The 21,851-nt window shown below is 44.8% G+C and overlaps 1 protein-coding gene across 4 annotated transcripts in view; it reads left to right on the forward strand.

The window, feature by feature from the left end:
- The window catches only part of VRK1 (VRK serine/threonine kinase 1), a 78,079-nt gene that overhangs the window by 30,528 nt on the left and 25,700 nt on the right, over positions 1-21,851 (forward strand). For 3 of the 4 annotated variants that reach the window (XM_042990498.1, XM_042990496.1, XM_042990499.1), the window contains exons 2-6: positions 3,916-4,080; positions 9,217-9,272; positions 16,560-16,629; positions 17,757-17,844; positions 21,685-21,793. In XM_042990498.1, coding sequence (XP_042846432.1) covers positions 3,921-4,080; positions 9,217-9,272; positions 16,560-16,629; positions 17,757-17,844; positions 21,685-21,793 — 483 coding nt within the window. In that variant the 5' untranslated portion in view covers positions 3,916-3,920. Of the gene's footprint in view, positions 1-610; positions 630-3,915; positions 4,081-9,216; positions 9,273-16,559; positions 16,630-17,756; positions 17,845-21,684; positions 21,794-21,851 lie in introns of those variants that run through there. The other variant, XM_042990497.1, reaches the window with a different exon arrangement.

Here is a 21,851-nt window from a genome sequence, read left to right on the forward strand (position 1 = left end):
TCATCTGCATCCCCTTTCTTTCAATTTGAATCTTGATTTTTAAGGATACAAGGGGATGACCATTAAAATATCACGTAATTACTCATTTACATTATGCCACAGCTGTATACAGTAACCTTAGTTAACAAAACCAAGTAGCACTTGTGTAATGCTTTCTGGAAAGTTGTTTTCTTTTTTGCGTGTGTTCTCCCATTTTTTTTTTTTTTTTTTTTTTTTTTTACAGTTGTGCCCTACCTACTTTGTCAGGACATGTGCCCATTATATACTCTGTGCTGTCCTGATTGCCCTTGGTGACTCGGTTCTACAAATAAATATATGTAAATACATAAATAAATACCCGCTTCCCGCTCGCCATGTTTCTTCATGCATTTTGGATATCTAAGGCTTGTTCTGCCGTGGGTTCTGACTCCCTTTTTCCATGTGGAGAACACTTTGGTCTTTGTACTTGAAATTTAACTGAGCATAAAATCTTCCGTTTGTGTTTTCTTTGTCTTAAGTTTGTTACTTTCTCTTTTTTCCCTGGCACAAGTGTTGCTGTCAAAGTGAGGACAGCCTGATTTATTTTCCTTACAAAAGATCTGTTTTCGGCCTGGATGCTCAAGGAATATTTGCTCTCACCACGGAGTTTGGTAATTTTTTACTAGGCTGTGCTGGGCGTGGGTCATGCTGAGCTGATTGCTCCTGTGGACCGTGTGTGCTGCAACCTTTTTTTTTTTTTTTTGTAGATTCACAATTTTTTTTTTTTTTTTTTTTTAAGTTCAGCGAACTCTTCTTAAAGTGTCTTTAGTATCCTATTCCTTTGCTTTGGTTCTCTTTGTGGTATGTTCGTTGTCTTTTTCTGTGTTCTGAATTTATGATTTTCTCCTGAAATGTTTCTCTTTTTCACGCTTTTTTATTTTTAGTTATTTTTTATTTTTTTTAAAGTTCGTTTTGAGAGACAGAGAGAGACAGAGACAGAGACAGCAAGCGAGCACACGTGCACGTGGGGAGGGGTAGAAAGTCAGGGAGAGAGTCCCAAGCAGGCCCCACGCTCGGTGTGGATCCTGACACCGGGCTGGATCCCACGACCACGAGATGATGTCCTGAGCAGGTATCAGGAGTTGGGGACTTAACCGGCTGAACCACCCAGGTGCCCCCACCCTTTGCGATTTTTAAAGTTTGTTCCTTTTCACTGGACTATTTCTGTTAAGTCACTGTGTTTAAATTGCATTCAGTTTGATGCTCCTTCGAGTTTAGTTTTCATTTTGGAAATGATTGTTACTTTTTAGTTTCCTTCTATCTCTTGGTTTCTGAGTTTTTCTAGTTCTGATCTTAGTCTTTATACATATATATAAATGTTTAAGCTTCTTTTGAAATATTGGTTCATAGCTCTCAATTTTTTGGCAGGCACGCTTTATGTATTTTTCTGAAGGGGTTTTTTTTTTTCCTTTACATTTTTGAGTTTGCATGGGACTGGGCCTTGATCCTCTTTTTGGTTGCTGAGTTTCATAAGCAATTTTTCTTTTATGTGCAATTAGTTCTAGATGGGTTCTAGATGGGTCAGTCGGGTCGACTTCCTGTCATCCTTTACAGCCTCCTTTTCTTTTTCGTTTTTCATTTTGTTTCGGTTTTTTTTTGCTGTCACGTTCCGAACCATGGAGGCGAACTTACACATCTACTTTGATTTGAACCTTCTTTCCCCTTTCTTTGTATTATCTTCGCAATGCTCAGTTTGGGTTCCATTGCTAGCAGTTTTTCCTCCACCTGAGGGAGAGTTCTGGCTGGTTGGTCCTTCGAGCCGTGGAGGCCGGCCCGCCCCAGCCCTCCCGGGGAGCCCCCGCCGCTCGCCCGCTGCCGGAGTGTGCACAGCCCTTCCCGGCCGTGGCTGCTGTTCCCGCATTGTCTCCGTGCTTCTGAGAAGTACCTGCTGGTAACCTGGGGATTCTCAGATTCGTCAGACACACCGCCGCACTTCTGCCGCTTCCCTGCCAGCTGCTGGTGGCACGTGGGCCATCCCGCTGTCTGCGGCCTCTTCACCCACTCCCATTTCGGGGTTTGTGGAGGTGGGGGATGTTGTCACCCGCTCTTGTTGGAGATGCCGTCCCTGGGGTTTGAGGCTTGCTCTCCAGTTGTCCTGGTTGGGTTTTCTGGGGGAAATTTCGGGAGATGAGACCGGTGAGCTGGCGGTCCCACCCCCTTCAGTAGCAGTGAACCTTTGGACGTGGCGGTTTGTACAGACGTCAGGAGGCCGGCCGTGACGGCCTCCGCTCTGTGCGACGGCTTTTCGGGAGGAAGGAAAAGTCAGTCCAGACTGTGCTAATGATCACATTTAGGCTGTGGGAATAAAACTGAGAGTAAAAGCTAACCACATACTTCGGAGGAAAAACGCTTTTTGTTGACCACCGTTTCTATTGAGTAGAAGGTGAGCTAGAATATTTCATTTGAAATATGGTCACTTTTGGAAAGGAATTCCAGAAAGACACAAAAGATAGTCTAGTTACTGTCTTGAGTTCCAGAAAGAGGAAAAGATTTTTTTTTTTTAACTCATTTTCAACTGTCTTGACTCCTCTAAGGACAGTGTCAAATAGGAGATTATGCTGATGATTTGATACAGTTGGGTAAATTGAGAAGGCATCCCTCGTAGTGTTTGGTAGAACTGTCTGTCGTGGTTGTTCCTTGTACTCAGCTACAACCATAGCTGTAAAAGTCACCTTGTGTATTGAGTCTGGCTGTCAGGGTTTACACTGAAACTCATTCAGGGAGATTTTACAATGATTAAAAATATGCATCAAGAGAACTGCTTGAGAGGAAGACATAATTGCCACCTTCATTTATTCTGAAGATATTTTGTTAACTTAGAGAAGATTCAGACGATGAAGAAGGGTTGGTGTTCTATAGGAAGAATTTTAAAAATCCCCAATAAGTTCATAAAGAGTATTTGCATCTATGGAGTTTATGCCTGTGGAGGGATAGTGGGTGGATATTTGCTAAAATATCCCCGTCTGATGTCGTGTGTATGGATTTGGACTGCCTGGGCTCCAGACTGAGCCACCTTTTGCGAATTGTCCTCTCTTAACAGACTTCGTTCACGTGAACAGCCGTTTCAGGTGCTGCGGACCACCCCATAAACTCTTACTGCCCTCTTTGTGGTCTCTGATAGTTTCAAGGAACTATAGCCTCCTAAAGAGTATTCGTTTTACGTCTTTTTCAATTCATAATTGTAGAGCTGAGAATTTGGCCCCCCGCCCCCCGCCCCTTCCCCGCCTGGGTCCTTTCTCTCAGTGAGGTAAGCTGCATATGAGGGCACTTAAAGCCCAGAGAGAAGTGACTTGATCACCGTCACCCATCCCGCTGGTGTCATAGCTGCACTGGGATCTGGGCCTTTTGATCCCAGCCCTGGGTCGTTTTCACAGTAACACCGCTTTCCCTGAGTGTTAACGTTCAGCGTGTCCGTGAGTGAGAAGGGTGAATCGAGGGTCACCGCCAGAAGGGACAGTGGTGACAAGGGAAGCATGCAATGCTGGCTGTCACCAAACAGCCCCAGTTCCCTTGTCACTGTTCTGAAAGGTCTGCTCCTTCACTGCTGATTTTGTACTTGGGGGCCGTGCTGCTGAGGCTTTGGGGCCCCGTCGGTCCTCAGGGTAGATTTCTGCTGCTCTCCCGCTTCCTAGGTCTCCAGCCTTGGATGCGCTGCCACACTTGGCCAAGCCTTCGTTTCCTCTTCTGTGAAATGGGGACGAGAATGTAAGCCTCACAGCGTTGTGAGTGAGGCTGGCTGGGGGCCCATGTGTAAAGCGTCGCCTGTCGGGTCGTAAATGCGCTTCCTCATTTGAAAAGCCCAGAGCTTTTCTGTGGAGCCCAGAGCTTTCCTTCATGGAAAATGTTTCAGCACTTCTAGGATTATAATTCTGAACGTCGCTTTCTTTTATGTTATAGTGAAGATGCCTCGAGTAAAAGTGGCTCAGGCTGGAAGACAGGGCCCCACAAAGAGACAACTTGCCGAACACTTTGCAGCTGGGGAGATCATCACTGACATGACGAAGAAGGAGTGGAAACTAGGATCCCCCATCGGCCAGGGCGGCTTCGGTTGCATATATCTTGGTGAGTGTACGACTGCTGCTGAATGTTTATTTTTGAGAGACAGAGTGCAACTGGGGGGGGGGGGGGAGGGGAGGGGCAGAGAGAGAAGGACCGAGGACGTGAAGCCGGCTCTGTGCTGACAGCCGCGGGCCCGACGCGGGGCTCGAACTCACGAACCACAAGGTCGTGGCCTGAGCCGAAGTCGGACGCTCAGCCGACCGAGCCCCCTAGGCGCCCCGGTGTAGGACTACTTGTAATTGCCCGTCCAAAGATTGACATGCTTTCTTATTGAAGGAGTTTCTAAGCTAGGAGCTTTTCACAGATTGTTCCTAACGATTTCTAGATTCAACTTAAGACTGTATGGTTAGGCAACTGCGTCTCTGACACAGGAGCGGAAAGGAAAGTTGATTTAATCACAGTAGAAAAAGAGGGTAGCGTATCTGTAATATTGTGCTTTAGATGTTTAAGATATTTTCTATAGTCTCAATCTCTTCCGATACCCGGAGAAAGCCCTGGCCACCTTCCTTTCTGTACCTCCATTCAGTTAGGATCGATTCCCTTTATTTTGGCTTAATTTGGAGATTTTTAGATCTTTAACAGGTGTGGATTTGGTTTTTCTTTCTATACAACTCTAGTAGGCATCCTAATGGAATTGGGAGAATGTGTTATTAATGAGCAAACTTACTCTGAAATTTGGGGAGACCCGTGTGGAACCCTGAGATTCTACAGGTGAACTAAATTGTTGATATAAAAAAATATTTTACCTGATTGCTTCTAGAGCTGACCGCTTCACCTGGAATATTAGTAGCGATACAGTTAGAGTTCATGTTTCTTTTGATACTTCTTTCTGACTTTTCCGTGATATGTTCTCACTCCACCTCTACTCTCAATTTAGTTAACTATTTACTTAATTATATAGTTTCTGCCACGAGGTTTATAACATTTTATTTTCAGTAGTGGAACCCTTTTTTCTTCCAAGCAGCATCTTACTCAAGATACTAATATTAGATACTAGGTTCGTGTCAGTCATGGAAACTTGTCGGCACTGAGATTCTCAGGTCCCACCCCTGGCCTAGGAATCCGAATCAGACACTGCAGGGAGAGGGCCCAGCGGTGCGACCGAACAAGTGCCCCGGGGGATTCAGATGCATGCTGACATTGAGAGCCCCTTGGCAGGGATCAAGAGCTCTTACTCAGGAGGGTCCGACTCCGACTCCTCCAGGACCAGTGGGGGTGTCGGGTTAGCTGCCGCCTCTTAGAGGTGTGTTCGTGACACAGCTTGAAACCCAGTGCCCTACTGTGCGTGTAAATACGATTCCTCTAGGTCAGCGGCGCCTCAGACAGGTGCCGATTCTTTCGTTTTGTTCAGAGCCAGAGCCCGTCCCGGTAAACTAGGCTGTCTGTTCAGGTGAGAACCCTCATAAACCGTGCAAGGTTAGTAGCCATGCTGGCAGGTATGTAGGTTTTGACCTTGTGGTTTAGAGGTGGCGCATGGTACGAGCCGTCTATACCGCAGACCGCGGGCACCCAGGACAGCTTCCGTGAGGAGTGGCAGCTGGAAGCAAGGAGGCTCTTGGTTCTGCCTTGGTTAACTTGCTTTGTAACCTTTGGCACATCTGCAGCTTGGGTCGCGTTTGTGCTGTTTTATTTGTATTTGTATTTATCGTTGGAAAGTGCCATCTGATAGTGAGTAGTTTTAATATCCAGTGATTTCTGCAATAAAACTGTGCTTTTGTAAAGCTGAGCTGATCAATGTGGATTTGCTTTAATATCGCTGCCTCCAGTTTCTCTCTCTGGGCCCGCTGATACACAGAAGCAGCCGTGTTCAGGATCCGCAGCAATTTCCGCTAATGAGTTCAAAAGATGGCTTTTGGATTTTCTTGGGTATTTTCTGTGGCATTTGCTCGTGTCTGCCTTTCCTTCTCACAGAGATGGTTTCCGTTGTGTTTCACGGTGACGCCTCCCTCGTGGTGTCCTTGCTGTCTCTTCGGAGGTGCTTGGTCGTTCTTGGAAGACTTCCGTGCTCCCCAGCTTTCCTTTCTTGGCTCACTTGTCATTCTGTGTGTTGTCTCTGAGTGACCTCTTCCGTTTCACGGCTGCCGTTACTGTCTTTTCACTGTCGATGTCCACATCTTTTGTCTGGAGCCTAGGACTCGATCCCCCAAGTGCAGGCCCGCAGCCGGTGGCCTTCAGGGCTCTCTCCTTGGACGTCGCACAGGCTCTCTCGTGACTGACCAGGAGAGGATTAGCTCACGCCAGGCACTGGGAAGGCCTTCTCAAGTGTTCCCTCACCACTGTCCCTGCTACTTCGTCTAGTCCTGTTGCTTTACCTGTGGGGCTTTCTCTCTCCATGTTTGCTGACCCTGCCTTAGTGCAGGTCATTTTCAGGTCTTGTTTGGATTCTTGCCACGGCAGTGACTTTTCTCTGTTCAGTCTTGCCCCCTGCGTCCCATTGTTCACATCGTGGCTTGAACGATCTAAACTAGTTAAATTCTGTAATGGCTCGCCCTGGCCCTGGGGACAAAGTGCCAGATTTTTGGGAATGGCATACAAGACCCTTCCTATAGTCTGGTCCCTGTGTAACGTTTATCTTCGTCCCTTTTATTTTCTCAGAATCTGTGCCTTGGCCATCATGCTGCCCTTTGCCCCTTGATCTCTGTACGTGATGCTTCTTTTCTTCATTTTTCCAAAGCTGGGTTTAGAGCAGGTACCGTCTGTTTATATTTGCTTTGCGTTAACCTTTTTTTTTTTTTTTCCATTTTAATTTTTTGTTTTTGAGAGAGGGAGCCGGGAGGGGCAGAGAGAGAGGGAGACAGAGAATCCCAAGCAGGCTCTGCACTATCAGCACGGAGCCAGACGTGGGGTTCGAACCACGAACTGTGAGATCATGACCTGAGCCGAAATCAAGAGTCGGATGTTTCACTGACAGAGCCACCCAGGCGCCCCAACCCTTTCTTACTGCTTTCCATGCTGTGTTGAAACCATTTTTCTTTCTCGGCAATGGGAGATCTCTTCTTACCGTACTCTTTGTGCGTGGCGTATTTTGTAGCACATGATGTTCAAATGAGTTGTTGAGCTGCCTTTTCCCCTTTCCTCACTTGAATTGTGCAGTATGACTGCGATACTATCTTTATTTTAATATTTTGTATACTGCATGCTTATTTAAAAAAAAACCAACAACCTGATTTCTATCACTAACTCAGCAACTGAGTGATGTATCTTGGAGCTCCCACTTTCCGTCCGCCCACGTTAGCCGTTCTTGTGACTCAGTGTTCCTTCTTCAGTGTGAAGTACCTTAGCTGCAGCCTCTTCAAAATACTGCTGTTTCCCAGCTGATTGGCAGTTTCTTGATTTCCTTTTCCTTCCCTCCTTCATCTCACCACCTTCTAATGTGAGAATGCCTTAGGGCTCGGTCCTGGGGTCTCCTCCTTTTTCTGTCCTCACTCATTCCCTAGGGGTCTTCTGGGCTCCTGGTTTTAAGTGAGTGGTATTTCCATGTTGACGACTCTCAAATTCATTTCTCGAACTTGGACCTTTCTTGTGAACTCAAGACTTGTAGATCAACTGCCTGTTTAACAATCGAACTTGGATGTTTCGTGAGCATCTGAGACTTCAGGCAGCCTGGAGCACCAGGTCTTCCTGCGGTTTTCTCTGTCTTAGTAAGTAGCAACTTCCTCTTTGCAGTTACTCAGGCTCAAAACTTGGAGGCCTCCTTACCTCCTTTCCCGCCCTTGTCCTCTCTATCCAGTTCACCAACAGATCCGGTGGGCTCTTCTCTGGAAACGCCCACAGTCAGACCACTTCGCGGCACTTGGTCGGCTGCCACCCTGGCTCAGGCCTCTGCCGTCTCTCGCCTGGAGCGTCGTAACAGCCCGGCCGACCTCCCTGCCTCTGCCCTTGCCCTGTGCACGCCGTTGTCCACCAGGCAGCCTGAAGAATTCTTAAGGGATCGAAGTCTGATCTTGCCATCCTCTTCCCGGCACCTTCCAGAGGCTCTCCGGCTCAATCGCAGTGACAGCTTTATGTCACCCGTCATGCTGCTGTTTGTTCCCTGCTGCGTTTCTGATCGGTCCCCTGTTCCTTTCCACCTCACTTAATTTTTTCCAGCTACTTTGGCCTCCTTGCTTTCCTCAGACTCGTCAGAGACTTTCCACGTCAGGGCCTTTGTGCTGGTTTGCCTGGAATGTTCTTCCCCAGATATTTGCGTGGCTGATTCCCTCCCTGCCTCAGACCGCTGCTCCAGTGACACCCTGGCAGGGAGGTTTCTCCTGGTACCTTGCAGCATTTGTCTGCCTTCCGTTCCTGCCTCATTTTCCCTCTGTAGCACTTACACCATCAAGCGTACTTGGTATTTTAATAGTTGTTGGTGTCCTACCACTGAAACGTCAGCTTCACAAGCGGAGCGATTACTTCCTTCTGTTCATTACCGAATCACTTTCCTAGACACTGGCATATAGGAGGAGGTCCTCGGTAGGAATATCTGTTTAATGAATGTGGGCGGCCTAACCCTCCTGATGCAGTCAGTGTTCCAGGGCACCTGTGCTGCTCTGTTCGCAGGCAATGAAATGGCAGCCACGTTAAGAGTATTACGGATGGCAGCTCAGAGTCCTGGTGCCAACATCCTGGCTGTTGGGTTAGAGGAGTTTTGCTTTTTTCTTTTCCCCCAAAACTAGTGGCTTTTGGAATTTTAGCTCCTCTCTTTTCTTCCTTTTTTTTCCTTTTTCCTTTTTTTTTTTTTATTTTTAAGTGCCCCTTCTTAAAAGGATTCCCTGGTTTGTATATTTAAGAAATTTTATCAGTTACCGTCCTCTTGGGAATTCACAGCCTACATTAGCATATCAAAGGCCATGAGCACTTTGGAATTAAAGAAATCTTTAACTCAGAGTTTTCCATACTTAATTGATGATCATTTTGAAGATACCAGCAATTATAAGAGGCATTTCAATTTCAGACATGTTAACTCATGAAAAAAAAGTCTTCACGTTGATGAGATACACTGTAATGATAATCCTGAGACACATATTTGGGAACTGAAATTTATTCTGTCAAGGAGTTTTAGATACACAGACCTAAATATTAACAAAGGGTTGGTTAACAGGCTAATTAAAATGATGCTACTTCTTGTTCTGATATTACATATGTCACTTTTTCAAACAGCTGATCTGAATTCTTCGAAATCTGTGGGCAGTGATGCACCCTGTGTTGTAAAAGTGGTAAGAAAAGATTTTAGCTGCTTTTCTTCTTTGTTGAATGGGTATAGTATTTACTTTGTAAAACATCCTTTTTGATGACTAGAATTAATTGAACCGCAAGGTACTATATTTTTAACAGTGCTTAATAAATATTTAATAAGACACAAAAGTAGCTTTATAATTTGCAATAATTTGCGTTCAAACGTCTGTTTCCTCTCTTTGGAATTACAGTGATACTGGTATTTGGTGGGAAATGAACGGAAGCATGGAGGTATACAGACATGGAACAAAAATACGCAGCTCATTCTGTTTATTTCAGCTATGTTTGCAATAGTTGAGATGCTTTATTGATATCATATAAGACTGTACTAGTTTAATGAAATTTTGCTGTATTTTATCTTGCATTTGCTTGTCAGCTTCCACTTGGTCAGTGTTTTCTTTTCCCAGGTTTCTCCCCTTCCCCTTCCATTTTTGTAAATTATATTATTTATATAATTGTGATCACTTGGGACTTTGTTTTTGCCAAACTGATGTTGAAATTAGTTTGTAACGAGGAGAGGTTGACGGCATCTTATCTGGTATAAGCATACTTTGCGTGGCCAGGTCCACGTATATATTGGTGCACTAAAGAGCATTTTAGCTACTGTTTTTTATTAGGAATATATTATGCATCTTTCTGCTTACAAAGTTACAGTTGTAACTCCTCTTAGAGTTTTTTAATCCGTGTGAAGAACATGTTTTTGTTAAATAATGGAAGAGATAACAGGGTCTGTTATTTAGGCAAATCACCCACATAAGTTCCCCACCCCTACTTTTTTTCTAGAGGCTGTAGAACTCAGAATTATCCTGAAGATTTGTGTTTGGTGTGCTTTATTTTACTCTCTTTTCAGTGAAGAATAGATCTGATCTCTTGTGAATTAACTCTTTTGGACCTGAATTGTTTTAGTGATTGTTTTTAACACTTTTTTATTCAGGCGTAGTTTTTACAAGGAAAGCCATAGATACTGAATAATTTGAATAATTTTGACAAGTGCATATACCTGTGTAACTCTCACCCCTCTCAAAATAATACAATGTCTCCATCACCCCAAAAAGATTTCTCGTGTCCTTTTCTGGTCAAACCCCTACTTCCTGTACCCTTTGAGGTAACCACTTATCTGAGATTTTGGTTGTGTGTGTGTGGGTTTTTTTTTTTTTTTTACTTTTGCTGTGGATAAGTTATTATTGTCTGGAAGGTCACAGAAATGATACTGTACTCTATATACTGTTTTGTTTCTGACTTATGCTCAGCATAATGTTTAATATTGCTTATTCATGTTGTTGGTAGTTCCTTGTTCAGTCTTACTGCTCAGAATATTATATTATGTGGACATATTACAGCTTTTTTTTTCCTTTCCATTTCCTGTTGATAGACATTTGGATTGTTTCCAGTTTTAGGCCATTATGAATAAAGCTTCTCTGAAGATTTTTGTACAAGGTTTTTTATTTCTCTTGGATAAATACCTAGAAGGAGAATCGCTGGTTTACAGGGAAGGTGCATATTCACATTTATAAGACGGATTTTCCAAGTGGTTCTGCCACCTGACACGTCCACCAGCCACGCGTGGGAGTTCCGGTTGCTTCCGCGTCCTCCTCCGTGTGTGTGCTTGTCGGGTCGGTGGGTTTGCAGCCGTGATACGTGTCTTCGAGTTTTACTAGGTGGCAGATTTTGATCACTTTTTCTAAGTAATTGTGCTTCCTGGGCATTCGGAGTGCCTCTTCGGTCTTTCTTTTTTTTTTTTTTTTTTTAATATCTAGGTTGTTTTGCGTTTTGTGATTGAGCAGTAAGAGAGTTGTTCTGGGCACAAGTCTCCTTCCAGATGTATGTGTTGTCAATATTTTCTCCCGGGTTGTAGTTTGCCTGTTTATTTTGTGAATGCTTTCTCTGCATCGGCTGAGATGGATCCCAGGCTTTTTCTCCCTCGTTCTGTTAATGTGGCAGTGATATCGGTTGGTCGTTTGAGCGTAGGACTATTATTCTTAACATACACTCCACTTAGTTATGACATGTCACGCTTTTTACATAATGCTGGAATCGATTTGCTGATATTTTGTGAAGGGTTTTTATGTCTGTGTTCATGAGGGATGTTGGTCTTTAATTTTGTTCTAATATTTCTAGATTTTAAAAACGTCCAATCTCCTGGTTTGGTTTTGGCGGCGGGGTCATCGGCCTCCTGGCCCCTCAGAACCCCGAGTTGCCCCCTTTTTACTCTGGTGCCTCCGTGAGGAAAGCTGGGGCTGCCTGGGGCTCGTTCTGTTTGTTTCCCGTCTTTTAGAGGTACTACCCGTTCTGCCTAATGTCTGAAAATAGTAACTCCCTCTTCTGTCCAGTGTGTTAGTGATACTTGTGACCGGGGGCAGCTAACTGGGTCCCGGTTACCCGGTCCTGCCCGGAGTGCAGGTAAGGTCGACAGCTTCAAGTGTGTGTCCTGTCATTTCCCTTTTCTTCAGGCCCTTTCGTTTCGGATTTTTCTCCTGCTTCTGTGCATTCACGTTCCTTTTGAAATACTCAGTGTGCTGCTGTAGCAGAGGAGCGAACGTTCTTACTTTTAAATCGGGTTGTTTGTGTGGAGGTGCAGAATATTATCTGCATTTGTCTCCGACACGACAGCTTAAAATTAAAATCTGTGGGAAGACGAGTTTCTTCTTAGGATCTTTACAGAGTTGACGTTGTGCGAAGAGGGCGAGTCCACTCAGGACTTCTCCTGATCTTGAGGTTCCAACGCCGTGGTTCCCTGTGACCAGTCTGCCGTTGGCCAACGTGCACACAGTGCCCCCCACGTCGTGGAGGGCCGCTGCCGGGGCTGCGTCCTGGGGGTGGGATGGATGTGGAGACACGTCTCTCTTCCCTGTAGCCTGACAGCCCTTAGGCTGCGGTTTACTTTAGAATTAGGATGTTCTGCTTTCTTACGGGCAATTCCAAGCACTTTTCGTTGGTGTTCAGTGTAACTTCACTTTCACCACCTGTTTTACTGACAGAGTTATGGCAAAAATGGGTAGGAGCAACATTTCCTAGCTGCTTAATAAGGTGGTAAATTGCTCTTTATTTCTAAGTTTAAAGCCTTTTGTTATCAGACCTCGTTCAGCGTTCTGCTCTCCTGTCTCCTAATCTAGTTCTGTTCCCATTAGCCCGTATTACTCCTTCTCTTTGTAATTAGGACAGTGATGAATACTCAGCTGATTTCTCTTTTGCGTGTAATATCTCCGTAACATGTTCGGTGTGGTAGTTTGGCTGTGATCCTGGAAGAACGCCACAAACAAAACGGTATTAGTGACTTCCCCTTTCCTCTCTCAGGGAGAGAGAGGGCTTGCTGGTTTCCTCCTGGATACTCGTCTTCTCTGAGCTCCTTCAAACTCTAGAAGCACGCATCCTGTTTCCCTGTAGTTTGCGGTTTCGTAAGCGCACGTCCTCCTCATGCCGCCAGTTGGTTTTCACTTTTGCAGGTTTCTCTCTCTGGCTGGATTTTAAGTTGTCTGGTGATAAGGACCTCGTTGCAAACTTGTTTTCTTGGTGTCGTTTTTAAATGCCTGTTTCATTCTTTTGAAAACTTTGTAGCTGTAACTTCCCACCGCCTTTTAATTTCTAGATGCCACCCGTCCCTCGTCTGTTTCTTTCCGAGCAGGCCTCTTCACGATTTGCCTCCGCCTGTGACGTGCTGGGCCGTAGCTCTGTCCGCTGCTGTTCTGTAACTCTTTTGTTCTCAGAGCTTTATAACATTAAAAATTGAGATGGTTCATCAAACAGAAGCATATAAAATAAGTACCAGATCTTTCCAGTATGAAAATCAACTGTTTATGAACATTCGCCATTTAAAACATTAGGGGCTGTTAAAAATCATGTTTTCAAAGAACAAGGACTACTCTTTGGGGGAAATTTCATAATTAAGTATTAAAAAAAAAGCAAGATACAATACTACGTGTAGTATGGAGGCAGTTTTATAAAATGGTCATATATATGCGAAGAAAATACATCAAAGTATTTCCACATTTTCTAAAATAAGCACATATGTTATCTTTGGGAAAAAAAACCCTCAGCAAATTGTTATTTAAGAAATAATCAAAGGCAAATTGATTTTTAATGTGAAATTAGACTTCATAACGTAATGGCGTATCAAGTCAAACAGTGGTTCTCCGCTCTGGTTGTACGGTGTAGTCAGAACCTCTGGGTGCAGGGCCTGGTTCTTGGTATTTTTAGCAAAGCTCCCCAGGGGATTCTTTTTTGCGTTAAGGTTGAGAACCGCCGGTAGAGTCTGGCACACGGCACGCCTTAATTATATTCAGTGGCATCCTGTGTGCATACCCCTGTTGACCTTTGTGGATCCGTTTATGCAGGAGAGGCGGCAGGTACCCTGTGCTTCTGGGAGGCCTCTGCCTCCGTGCGGAGGACTTGTCAGAAAATGTGGTCCCTGCTAATACGCGGGTCTGCTGCGTGAAAGAGCTTCAAATGGTTAACCCACCGATGTCTTAGTTACACGTGGTCTTGAAATGCAGTGAAGACGCGCATATTCAAGATAGGTGTTTAGGTACATTTTAAATATATTCCCTCTCCTACCCAATGGCCGTTCTGGTTCTGTTTAGGGCCTCATTCCTTACTGACTTACGGGCGCAGCCTTGGAGTTGGGGTGCCGGGTCACCAGCGACGGTGAACTCGTATCCTCTGCCTGTAGATAACCGAGAGACACTGTATTTTATCTCAGGAAAGACGATGTGCAGCGATGAATGGTAAACTGGTAAGACGGTGGGTAGCAGGGAGGAAGAGTTCTCTTTTGTGTTTTCTTATTAACAGACTTTAATAATGAATTCGTTGTCACTTCCACACCCCCTTCCCGTCGCGTCCGGGAGCTGATGGCAGAACTGAGTGGGAGGCCGGACTTTTGGGTCTTGTATCCTAAACAGTTCTTTATAGCGTGGTCACTTTCCAGGGTGAACTGACATAAAAGCTGTATTTTCGAAGTTCCCTGGCAAGAAGTTTACAGCCTGATGTTTCGTTTCCCTCACCGACTGTATGAGAAGTGACCTGAATTTTCAGTTCCTATATCATAATTTTTTGGTAGGAAGGGGAAACTTTATACAGCTTCATTTTTAAATGGCAGCCAGTTGCTTTTACATGGTGCCATTGAAATATATCACATTTTAAGTTTTTTTCTGTTGTCTTCTTCATTTTGACACTTAGAAGTCTTAAAGAAACGTTCAGTGATATTCTAGTTAAAATGTCAGTCCCAATTTCTTTTCTAAATCTTGGCTATTACAGAGTTGGCAAAGTATTTTAGATTTGAAATATGTTAATAAAATTTTAGTTATGAGTTAAGGTATTTTCTTCAACAGAAATAGCTAGCTTTGGCTGCAGAGTGCAATGCCAAGAAAGTAGCTCCTTTATTTTGTTATAATGGACTCTTATTGGATTAGAAAAAGTATGAAACGAGCTCAAAGAGCCTTCGTTGTAGTGGGGCTTTCCTTATAATAGTCTGATTTATATGGGTTGATTCTTATTATTATAAGTTTAATAAATTATTGCCTGAAGGGAAGCTTCAAAATTAAACTTGATAGGACATAGGTTGAAACTGAATAGCTCAGAATTTTATACTGATGCTAATAAGCCAGGATTTGTCTTAGGAAAACCCCTTTCAAACCTGAATTATATTAATAAGCTGTTCTACAAGTTAGCCTTTGGAGAGGAACCTTACCAGAATTTCTTCTCTCGAATTTCCATTTCTTTCTTCGTTTCTTGCACTGAGTGTGCTACTCCTGCTGAAGGCCCGTTCTTGGCCGTAGACTATACGCGTGCACAGGCGTCTGTCCAGCAAGCGCCGAGGCCGAGACACGAGCCACAGGTCACGGCGAAACTTGAGGTACGGAGTCCAAAAGTTCGGGATCTGGACTCGTACCTTGGATGTTGGTTAGTTTCCCCTTCGTAAAAGGTGGCGAGATGCCACATCCTTGTGCACCACTCTGTTCCAAGGCTGGCCTGAAGAGTCTACTTAACCTGGAACAAGGCAAGTTTATTTTCGGCGTCCGAGCCAGGTGTCAGTTATATGCTGCCTGTTTGCTGTTGAGCGCTCGCTCATTCTTAACTGGGCCTGGCCTCTCTGCACGTTGGCTAGTCTTCCTATAGGGGCTTGAACTGGGGATTCCTGAAAGGCTTGGGCCTCATCGTCGTTTCTTCTAATGTTCTGCTGACCCTTGAACTCCAGCTATACGGGTGTTCTGTCCAAAATAAGTTTCTTCCCGTATTTCCTAAAAGAAAAGCGACCTTAAAATTGATTTGGAAAAGTTAGCTTCCTCCTGTGACGTTTTCGCTGCTTTAAAAAATTGTTCTCAGATTCTCGATAAACAAGATAATCCCAACAGAAATGATGAAACGTGAAATACTAACCAGTTTTGACTCAGACATAATTTACTATTTAAAAAGTCCACAAAATTGTAAGATCGTTTTTACCCTTCTAAAGCTATTTCACAAGGCAAAACTCTCAACAGGCTGATATTTCTTGTTTGTCCATACTTGTGTGTGTGTGTGTGTGTGTGTATACCCCTTTACAAATAATTTTCGCGGTTAATATTCCTTAAAATGTAAAATGAATGTAATCCAGTGTAGTTGGTGGAACACGATTATTACTGAGCCCCATTTTTCTCTTGACTTTGAATTATCACGGGGGAAGTAAATTGTAGGGCTCCTTAGTTTGAAAAACATGGGAATCGGTGTCAGAAAGGAAGGGATGCAGCTAAACGGCCTGTGCTTGCTCGCTCTGGAGTTCCAGAAGATTCTCATTGTGATAAGGTCACAACTAGATACAACTGTGTGAGAAACAGGGAAAAGAGTAGGATTTTGCCCGATTGGTTAAGTCGGGTATTGAAATTTTATTAGATCTCAGAGGCATCTGGTAGCCCTTTGGTGAAACAGTTCACATGGTTGCTGATCATTGCTTTAAGAGAAAGCTTAATAAAGATGAAAATGAGTTTAAAGATTTTTCATAAACTTCTGCAAAGACTGAGCTGTGTATCTGATTTTGAGCATTTTATCACTGACAAAAGTGTAGCTTGAGAGAAATATAAGACTCATGGCCTCTTAGAATATCTAGAACATTTCGGAGGAGTTTGACTTAAACGTAGTTATTACAACCTTAAGTTCACGATTACGTTGGAAAGAAAAATTGATGTTAGTCCTTTTTGAAGTTTCATTGATACTAACGACTTAGTCCTTTTTGAAGTTTGTTTGAAAATAACTCCCTGATGTTAACAACTGTTAGTGTCACTTACCCGTTCTGTTTTAAGGAGCCCAGTGACAACGGACCCCTCTTTACTGAACTGAAGTTCTACCAGCGAGCTGCCAAACCAGAGCAAAGTAAGGAGTACAGCACACATCTGCTTACACTCTTAAAATGACCCCTGGTTGTTGTTTTAGGTCAAAACCAGGGCACTGGGTCTTATATTTTGATGCCTTGTTATTTTTATTTTTGACTTCATGAATCAATTTCATTTTAAGGAGATTTGTAGGAGAGAATTCTGATTTCTTCCTGGGTTTGTTATGATAAGATTTCACCTAAATTGATATGTAGAATAAAGTTAATAAATGATATGATTTAGGAAATATTGTTAAAAATTGAGATATAATCCTAATTCACGTATATCACTCAAGGATCTCTCAATCTTTTTGAGTATTTTTTCTAAACTGCAGACAACATAACCTGGGAAGGAGGCAGGATGCTATAATTGTTGAACTTGAAGAGACTGTTAAGGAAGAGAGGGGGACCTCTTCAAGCCTCCCCTCCCCTCCCCTCCCCTCCCCTCCCCTCCCCTCCCCTCCCCTCCCCTCCCCTCCCTCCCCTCCCTTCTCCTCCCCTCCCTTCTCCTCCCCTCCCCTCCCCTCCAGCTTGATATCCCAGTTGAAGACTTTTAGAATGAGGTGAACAACTTCTAGATTGGGTAAAATGTGAGTCTTTCTGGAGCAGAGGGTAAACATTTACATAATTAGAGTTGGTGACTACAACTGCAGTGCTGTGGTTTGATTTTCTTTCTTTAAATGCCTCCCACAGATTTTCAGGTTTTTTTCCCCCTGAAAGACAGCGTGTGTGCAGGTGCGCGTGCCTGCGCGACCGGGGAGGGGCAGAGGGAGAGAGACGGTTTTAAGCAGGCGCGCAGGCTGGAGCCCGTCGTGGGGGTTGATCTCATGATCATGAGATTATGACCTGAGCCGAAATCGAGTCAGGTGCTTAACCGACTGGGCCAGCCAGGCACCCCAGATTTTTCATTTTAAAGATGATGTTTAGAGCAGGATGACAAAATTTGGTGGGTTACTAAAAATGCTTTGATTGTAAGGTACTTGTTATTTGCTGATCATAATGTTCACCTTTTTTTATGGAAAAAGGTGCAGTCTTAATGCATGTGTGAGTATGTTCTCTTAATGATTTAAAAAAATACATAAAACAAGTGAAATCACAGCTTTTTTTTTTTTTTTTTCCTAACTTGTAGTTCAGAAGTGGATTCGTACCCATAAACTGAAGTACCTGGGTGTTCCTAAGTACTGGGGGTCTGGTCTACATGATAAAAGTGGAAAGAGGTAAACATATGCATGTTCTGTTTCTCTTCCCTCTGTTCTAAGCACTCGCTGTTCACTGTTTAGCGAGCACGTGCAGGTACCGCTGGGCCTTTATCTGGGCCGCGTGGCACACACTTGGCAGAGAGGAACACGGCGTCACCTCTGGTCTGGAGGGTTTGTGCGGAGCTCTAGCAAGTGCCCGGAACCCGGCCGATGAGTGGGAACCGGGCAGATGCACCCCGTGCGTTTTCTCCCCTGACACGTAAACAAGCAAGCAGGCAAAAAACTCCGTGCGATTGATGTGACAACAGGGAGCCTTCAGGTTCCGGGTCGGTATTTCGTACTAGATGTCCGGTCTGCTCGCAGCAGCGTCCTCCTCTTTATGAAATTTCAGCCTAGCCGGTGAGAAAAACAAACTTGTGTGAAGCAATTATAGCAGCCGTGTGCTAAACCGTGTGACTGATTTGTTCGTGTCTCAGGAGTTCCAAGAAGGGAGAGGATGTTGTCAGCACAGCTGAGTTGGAGAAAACCTCCAATTGGGTGCATAATTGACATTTCAGAAATATTTGAGCGAGTGAATGGAACTTCAGAGAGTAAGGCTGGCAGCTTACTGTGGACCTGGGGGTAGGTTGGTAATGGTGCTTTCAGCTACACGCAAAGGGCAGCTTTGACTCCGCTCCCTTCAGTGATCATTAGGAGCCCAGCTGCCTTTATCTTGCACTTTGGCCCGAAGGGGAAGCCCTTGAACTTGTTCTGTATTAATTCTCCATTGTGTGGTCTCAGGGTGGCTGCCCCATTTCTAGGCATCGCATGCGGACACAGCTGCCAAGAGCAGAAGGAGGTATTGCTTGTTGTGTGTTGTGTGTTTCACTTTTATGGCGGGGAAATCTCCCTTTCTCTCATGTTCTCTTGGTCAGGGTTTTATCAGTGCCCATTCTTTTATATTTTTATGATTTTTTGAATGTTTATTTTTGAGAGAGAGAGGCAGGGAGGCGGGGAGGGGCAGAGAGAGAGAGAGGGAGACACAGAATCCCAAGCAGGCTCCAGGCTGTGAGCTGTCAGCACAGAGCCCGACGCGGGGCTCGAACCCACGAACCGCGAGATCATGACCTGGGCTGAAGTTGGGCGCTTAACCGACTGAGCCACCCAGGCGTCCCCTATCAGTGCTCATTCTTAAGCGGGTCGCTGGCAAGGGCAGAGTGATTGCCATGATTGGTGGGGTGAAGCACGTGGCCACGTGGAAGAGGATGGAATGCCTGGACCAAATGGGTGCTCTTCTGGGAAGGATGGGGAGGAGAGGTAGTTGTGGGGTGGGCGGCCAGTGCTGACTTTTACTTGGAAGTTCTTATCCTGGGGTCCACGTATCTCTTAGGGAGTGTGCGAACTTCTTGAAATGATAGCGTTTTGTTGTATACGGTGTTGCTGGGACAGGTCTCTAGAGTTTTTGTGAAAATTTCTGTAGAAATAGCACATATAGAGCAAGGATTCTGGAGCCAGTCTGTTGGGTTTCCAGATCTGCGTTTTGCTCCTTAAAATGTGTGTGACTGGTAAGTTGTTCCTTCTGGCCTCCATTTCCTCCCCTGTGAAATGGAATAACAGCTACCCACTTAATCAGGGTAACATAAAGCAGTTGGAATATATGTTAAAATACCGCGTTAGCTTTTACTCCCAGAGGGGTCTTCGTTCCCTTAAACGTTAAGAACTGCTGATGTAGAAAACCGTCGGAGGGCAGGCTGGTGTCTCCAGCAGGAGAGTAACATGAATGGGGTCGAGGGTGGTTTCCGGCCTGCTCTGTGGCACGTGGTGGCCATGGATGTCTAACAGGGAGCAGGGCGAGCGTGCGCAAGGGAGAAAGAGCCTCACCCCGATAATGAAAACCCGGGGGAGGAGGGAGGAGGAGCGTGGCAGCCTGGGAACCTTCGCCACCTTCCGCAAGGTTGCGTCTACCCCTGAGGAGTCACATGAGCGTAGTTTCTAAGTAACTTGTGCAAGGTGAAACCATCAACGTGCACTTCCCTGGGGACTCGGATAAAATGACACGGGTGATGGGAATGTCGGTTGACGTGTGTAATTTAGAAACAGTGAGGCGGTGAGGGGGGGTTGTTGACGGTGGTCGTGGAGTGGCCTGTGACTAGAGACAGAGATGTGCTCAGAGTGGTGTCTTCATGGGTCTCCTGTGGAATGAAGTTGTATTTTAGCCCTCGTTTAGACGGTCTGCAGAGGTTTGTTGCCCACGTGCTATTCTGTACTAATTATATCACTTACCGTAAAAATGAACGTGTGTGTGTCCCGGTCCCATTCCTCAACTTTCCGAACCCGTGGACAGAGGAAACCAGGAAGTCCCATTACTGTTCCTTCTTTACGAAGTTAGAGGTCACATTGTCCTGGAAAATCTTGCACGAATGAATACATTTTGCCTCTGACTAATCACATGACTTCGGACAAATCACTTTACCTCTGTAGACGTTAACGTATTTGTCAAAAGATGTTTAGACAAGATGATCTCCAATTCTCTTCCACTTCAAAAGTGGATAGAATCCCGATTTTTTTTTTTTTTTTTTTTTTTTTTTTTTTGTAATTTTGGCCTGTTGTCTTTTAATGTTAGCTTTCCTTCTCTGTTGAACTGGACATGTGGTATACGTCGTAGGCTTCTCAGCTAAAAATAAGTGGGATTTTTGGGTACCACTGACATTTATTTATTTGGATATGTTTCACGTAGAGGTCAAAGCGTGGCTCCCCCCTTTCCTGGAGGACAGATTACTAGGCATCAGTTTTCTCCTGCTGTAAAATGGGGCGAATAGGAGCCCGTGCCTCACGAGGGTGACGTTAGGTTGGCACACACTGGTCCGTCTGAAGTACTTAGAATAGTGCCTTGCTCAGACCAGGCTTCCGTGAACGCCGGCTGTCGTTGGGACGGTCATCGTTCATCTTATTCCCATCGGAAGGTACGTTGTGAGTGTGGTCTTGGTTTGTATTGATTTAACCGGACGAGGCAGAATCGGGAGACTTCATGAAGATAAAAGCTGCCCCTTAGAGCACAAGGTGCACTGTGTTCCTGGAGCAGGGTGTTGCAGCCACGGTGGGCACACACAGAAGTGTCCCTGGAGGCTGTTGAATGTTAGAATTCGAGTGCCAGAAAAGGCCTCGGGAAGCCTGAGGCCCCACTCTCGTTTGACGCGGTGGGAATCGGGGCTTGGAGAGGTCGTGTGACCTGGCCAGGGTGACACAGTGGGGTTTGGGGCAAAGCCAGAAATCTTCTCATTTCCCCAGGGCGGTGGTTCTTCCCTGAATCTCGTCCTTTGAATATTTAACGTGCAGCCCTTTAACGCCATTTACGCCGTTTTATTGAATTCAGCCGTTGTTACGGTGTCTCCTGATAGTCTTGATTTTAGTAGGAAGTTAGTACTGCTAAAGTGTGCCCTGAAAATAGAGAAAAACACGATAGTCACAGGCAACAAGCTGTTATCTAGAAGTATAAGGTAACTTTAGTAGGAGAAAAATCAGTGATCCTGGTCTCAGATTGTTTTATCTTCACTGTGAATGAGTCTGCTGGACTCTGTCTGTGGGCTCTAGACACTATTGCGGGGAATAGAGTCTTCAGGAAGCTTACTGGCTGAGACAGGAGGAGGCCTTCAAGGTGAAAGGCAGACGGCGAAGCACTCCCAACTCCGGAGATTTCTAGTTGGAAGAAATTGTTTCAAATGTCTTTCTTTCTTTCCTTCTTTTTCCTCTCTTCCCTCTTCATTCTGCTTCCTTACCGAACGTTGCCTTGAAGAAATCACTCTGAAAGGAGGGGAGTCATTGTAGGATAGGTTTTCCGGAGTTCCGTTTCGTTCATTGACTCTCCCTGTTTGTCTTTAGTTACAGGTTTATGATAATGGATCGCTTTGGGAGTGACCTTCAGAAAATATACGAAGCAAATGCCAAAAGGTTTTCTCGGAAAACTGTCTTGCAGCTGAGCTTAAGAATTGTAAGTGAGCTACACTCCTCTTGTTTTAATCCCGTAAAGGCTAGTTGTGCTGAAGCTC

This window comes from Panthera tigris, chromosome B3 (assembly GCF_018350195.1).
Source record: "Panthera tigris isolate Pti1 chromosome B3, P.tigris_Pti1_mat1.1, whole genome shotgun sequence".
In the NCBI taxonomy this organism is placed as follows: domain Eukaryota; kingdom Metazoa; phylum Chordata; class Mammalia; order Carnivora; family Felidae; genus Panthera; species Panthera tigris.